We start from the raw sequence: 5,734 nt of genomic DNA on the forward strand, positions 1-5,734 counted from the left end.
GGCTGGGGCCCTGTGACTGACTGTATTTTTATTTTTTTAAAGTGTGAGAGTCTGTGTTCCTGTTTACGACCTCTGTGACTTGTGACAGTTTTCTGGATTCCGGAACTTGGAACTTTCAGGGTCGGGAACTCGGGACTCCGCAGGAGTGAGCCCTGTTCCTGCTTGCCCAGCGCCAGTGCGGGAGCCGGGAGCCTGGGGCTGAGGCACTCTTTCTCTAGAGTAGAGCAGGACTGGGGTCTATGATTCATTTCAGAATGTTTTTGATTACATACTGAAAAAATAACTAAAAGGGAATAACATTTGAAACAATCACACCAGACAAATATTAAAAGCAAAAGCATATGGCCACATTTATGTAGCCTTTTAAAAAGAGTAGAGACAAAATGACGATATCAACTTTATTTTATTTTATACAAAACACTCACTTTATAGACCAGTCGACAACCCCAGACAATCACTGCTGCACAGCTGCAGTGCTGGATCAGAGTTCAGATGAGAGAGAAAAGAAATGTAAAAATAGGTATAGTCATCTACGGATGTCAATTTAGCCAATGAATTCATAATACCGTTTGTTTCGCCTCTCTCGCTAGCTACAACTACTTTATTTAGAGTAAATAGAGGGGAAAGTGAGTACATACAAATTTTCAGTTTTTTTATTTTAGCATTGACTTTTTTTTTTAAATCGAACAAGTCGCTAAAAAATATTGAACCAGTTCTTATCTTTCAAAGATCTATTGACTCTATTCATTGTATTCAAGTACTATATGAGTGAATGTATGATGTTTCCTTTTTAAAAACAATATTTTTTAGTAAAAACATTTCATCACACATATAGAACAAAGGGGGTGAAACGGTGACATACACAAGAAGAGAGCATGTCGGTGTCGACTGCGAAACTTTGTTTTTCATTTTCATTTTGTGTTAAATAAACAATTATATAGTACAAGTTGTGAACTGGCGAATTTGCGATGAATATTCTATGACCCAGGGCCTGGGGTGGGGCCTCGGCCCTCTAGGGCCCGACGGCCCCAACGGGGCCCAACCAGGGTTGTAAAACGGAAAAATGGACTATACTGTCCGGAAAAAATAGGCTGGTCATGGTTTGATGACCTGTTTTTGAGGTTGTCCATGTGTCCAATTCGAAAAAGATCTGTGGTCCACTGGTGAATTGAAAATCGCCGGGTACAAATTGACACAAAATATTCGTCTATTTCAAGATTGATGCCTGTCCGTTTGTTTGGTCCATTTTTGTCTGTGAATTGCGTATGCATAAAGAGTAAGAAAATATTTATATTTATTTTACTTTTTGCTTTGTTTAAAAAACAAAATAACAGATACGTGTTCTTTCACTTTGAAGACTAATTTTTATATATGCTGCTGAAATATTGGAAATATTTGAGTATTTCACAAAGCAAATTTATGAGTCATCAAGGAATTCTGAAAAGTTCCAAAGTTGCACATAAATAAATATCATTTCCACTTTCCAGCCAGTCCTATTTTTTTTAACAAAAAGAGAGCCCTTCTGCATGCACGCAATGCAAAAATGCTAATAGAGGAACTACAGATATAGTGTATAGTACCTATAGCGATGTCGATTGTATTGTGTGCAACTTGCCTGATCATCCTAGATAATAGGATGTATTTTGTCGTCGACATTTCGAACTAAGCACTAGGTAACCCCACAACAGTACTGCTGTGGTATAGGAAACATGCTAAGCTCGCTTTATTCATTGTTCCTAGCAGGCCAAAATAGAAAGATAACTAAAAAATAGTTCAATTTTAATGAAGAATGCATAGTATCCATACACAAAATCGCAGGAGTATTGTGAATTTCACACCGTGCAAACATTTATTCTTTTGCCACCGTTAGATTCTATCGGTTTCTACTGCCGACTTTACTTCATCAGGATGCTTAAGAAACTGTCATGGGCATCCATTGACATTTCAAAAATTGGATCTGGAGATGAGATAGTGTTCTGTTCTATTTTCTGCACCCTAGATGGTGCTAGAAAGGACGCTGGTAAATTGGTATTGTCAAAATTCCCAATAGGATCGTTTCGCATATATCGTCTGGGAGCGTCGTGCGAGCCCATGGAGTGAGACTTTGCTCTTGAACTGTGATTCGAGTTTCGTAACGTGGATGAGTGTTGTGAAGCGGGGTGTGGTCTGATCGCTGGAGAGCTACCTGCCGATCGAAAATCATCGGCTGAATGATTTTCCCAAACAAATATACCACCAACATCGGAAGAAGACCGCATATATCCATTATTTTGGCCCAAGGCTTCACCGACTTCGAGCACAATGGGCGACCACTCAATACCTATACTATTGTGCTTTGCCTTTATGTGCTGTACAACCGATCTGCGTGCCTCGTATCTGTGTTTGCAATCTTTGTGGGGACACTGAAATCTGCGTAATAACTCGCTAGACTTACGTCTGTGTCGAGTTGACTTTCCCGCCTTCCTAGTCCTATCTGTTATGCTGTTAGACCGAAGATCGTTAACGCTTAGGTTTCCAACACTAGGCGTCTTTCCTATACACCTCTGAGTCTTGGGTGGTGATGGGTTTGTTGAATTCGATCGAAATCTCAGGTTGTCTATTTCGGTGAGAGAAAGCATCGGTGCTGATGCAGCACGATCTATATTGCCATTCCAGACACTTGATGGATTCAAGTTCAGCTGATGATTTAGGCTGGGGAACTGATTACTCTGCATATGATGTCCTTGGAATAGATGATTATTGTACATGATCCGACCATTAATATTGTCGAGCGATTCAAGGGTTGAAGCGGTTCTAGAGTCAATACTGTTTTGCATATGAAGCTGATACTTCATGAACTGCTCCAATATATCGATAGCATTACTTTGCTGTGGAGGTATCATTTGCCTATCTTGGGCCGTTGACAAATTATTCGTGTTCATTGCCGAAATTTCCATCTTTCCCTCGGGGTGCATGATAAATATATTCCTTATTGTGGATTGTGTTGGCAACAATGCTGTACGCTTCAAATATTGTGAGCTGGTATTATAGCCTGTTTAATATACTTATTGTGATCAGTTCGATATTACAAAGTGCGCAGATGAATTGAATAATTGCTTTGTTGGTGTGATTACAATTCACGTTTTGAAGTTGTAACAGCCTGTGGGCTGCGTTTAATTATGAAACAATTTTTGCCATTTAATTTTTCAAGACACGATATCTTTTTCTTTTGCTTAATATTCTCTATTTATTACTTTTGATTTGTAGTATATTTAACCAACCATAGTCATTTTATAGTTTGGTGCTGCCATTGGTTATCAATTAAACAATGGTCGGATAAATAGATCCAATTTCACCTTGTGCTGTCTCCTTATTTGGTAGTGATTTGGATTTTTTTTTCATAGATCTGGTTGCTTTTATTTTGTTTTTTAAAAAAGAGACTCGCGACTCACGGAGTCATGACTCATGAGTCACGACTCACGAGACTCATGACCCACGAGAGCTTCCGGGCCCGGCCTTCCGCTCGCCTTCAGGCTTCAGCTTTAGAGTTTGCGATTTGACCAATTGTTAATTGTGACCAATCGAATCGTCAAACTGGAATTTCATTCGCGGAGGGCCTGTTTACAATCGGCTTTTTTTTTCTGTCCAACACAATTTTGTTTACTCCAGTGTTTTAGTATGTACATATGTTGTTTCTTTCTAGAGTTCTTTTAGTTTCTACTTCTACAGGGCACAAGCTCTCGCCTTATAGTTTATGAGTCTGCTCTTTGAGTCTTTATTTAAAAATATAGGCCAAACCGACAAAGCAGTAAACACTTCTTGTAATCTTGTGGTGTGCTGTGAACTACTGAACTTCTTGTAGTGTGTGAGACTGTGAGTTGTGAGTTGAGTTGTGACTCGTGACTCGTGAGTTTGTGACTGTTGCAGTGTTGTGAGTGTTGAGACTTGAGACTCTTCTTGAGAGCCGTCGAGTCGTCGACAGGTAAATACTTTTTTTAGTTGAAAAAATATAGTTCGTAGTAAAACTTGATGGAATCAATTTATCTATTTTGATAAATAAATACATCCTTCTTGTTGTCGAAGCGGAAGGAGCCAACAAGTATTTTTTTACCATCAAGTGGTGGAGTCATTGCAATTTTGTTCTTGTTCTTGTGGATTTCAGATTTGCATCATGGATATTCAAAAAGTATGAATAATGCAGTTCAGACTAAAAGGGTCGGTTTATGAAACAGGGTAATAGGGTATGTACATCCTTATCAATGTTCTCTTTTTCTTAAACAACACAACATATTTAAAAAACTAAACGCAGCCTGCGGTCTTGAGCCTGAAGTTATGAAATGCAGAATCTCAGATCCATATTTATTTTATGCGGATGGTTCTGGAAAGAGCGTTTTTAAATTGTAGCATGCCAATTGCCAGCTCGAATGCGGTCTAAATCTGTGACCTGATATTGTTTTAGTTAGTTCAAAAGCCACCACTTTGAGATATCAAGTCCTATGGTCTCCTATAGTCGCAGTATTAAAGATGCCAATCAAGTGGATGGATAGACGTACCGAGATCTAGAATTAAACTTAAATTCTTGCCAGCGGTCTTGTTCCTGAAGTTGTAAGATCTAAAGTTCTGTTTTATGTGCATGGACTTCGAAGCAGCATACCAAAGCTTGAACCTTTTAGCTGCATAGCTACGTCTAAAGCATTGCATGAATACAAAAGATAAACCACGATGTTGCGACGCCGCCGCAACTTAAACCTCCTAGTAGGTGCCATAACCTCGTACGAACGCAGGAAAGTGCCATGTAGTTATCATTGTAGACAGCTGATTGGATGAAAGTCACCTTAGTAACTACTCTCGATTTTTCAGCCACGTGCAGTAGTCAATGAAAAGTTTGACTCGTGCAGCTGCTATAAACTAAGATACCACTAATTACCCACAAATGGGCTCCTAAACATAGCATAATATTTGAATCAAAACAGATGGAGTCGAGACGATGGAGAGGGTAATCCGCAGAACAGCGTAGTATAACACAGTTCCAGTAGGGCTCCAGGTAAGTAACAAATTGTGCATAGGTCCAGCACAATTGATTTCCAGATTCTCATGATGATCAAGCTTTAACCTTCATCCCTTTCCGCGTAAATGTCATGGCTTCGTGGTGCATAGGGGGCCGATCTGGCCAGCGAGCGAACTCCTACATAACAACGGTGGCAGAAATTTATTATGTAAACGATAACTTCGGGTGTCCAACAAGACGTGCTTGCCATCATCACGAATGAACCTAAAATTGATGATAGCCAGGCAATGATAGCAATATTTATGATCTCATATCATAAACATTGACTCTATAAGTGGTTTGACAAGTTATAGCATAACTCACCTTAAAAAGTTTCAAGAGTATTTCCGGGGGCACAGTCCTCACAGGCATATCTCCAAATTCAGGAGGAAACCGAGACAACAGACACTCAGATCCCGACCCCAACATCCTGTAAATTTATTGACCGTGTGTTGGTTTACCGTACAATCGAATGTACAATTACGCATAGAAATAAACAACATATATACATACACACATGCAAAATTACATAAACACATACATACATACATACATACTCACATATATGTATATAGACAAACTCACAACCACATATACACACACACACATATATATATATATATATATATTGCATATATATATATGTATATATATATATACATGTATATGTAAATGATTATAAATACATTTACAGTTACATTTACATAT

At 38.8% G+C, this 5,734-nt stretch overlaps 1 protein-coding gene across 1 annotated transcript; it reads right to left on the reverse strand.

The window, feature by feature from the left end:
• Window positions 1-1,771: 1,771 nt before the first annotated feature.
• On the reverse strand, window positions 1,772-3,212 carry SARC_11572 (hypothetical protein). Its single transcript, XM_014294338.1, has one exon. The coding sequence runs from the start codon at window positions 2,952-2,954 to the stop codon at window positions 1,896-1,898; it is 1,059 nt and encodes a 352-aa protein (XP_014149813.1). The 5' UTR covers window positions 2,955-3,212; the 3' UTR covers window positions 1,772-1,895.
• Between the last annotated feature and the right edge of the window lie 2,522 nt (window positions 3,213-5,734).

The sequence above is a fragment of the Sphaeroforma arctica genome (assembly GCF_001186125.1).
Source record: "Sphaeroforma arctica JP610 unplaced genomic scaffold supercont1.1764, whole genome shotgun sequence".
Taxonomy (NCBI): domain Eukaryota; class Ichthyosporea; order Ichthyophonida; genus Sphaeroforma; species Sphaeroforma arctica.

Bases quoted from the DNA above. Each gene is read 5' to 3' on its own strand.
- SARC_11572 (XM_014294338.1), bottom strand. From the start codon at position 2,954: ATGCACCCCGAGGGAAAGATGGAAATTTCGGCAATGAACACGAATAAT.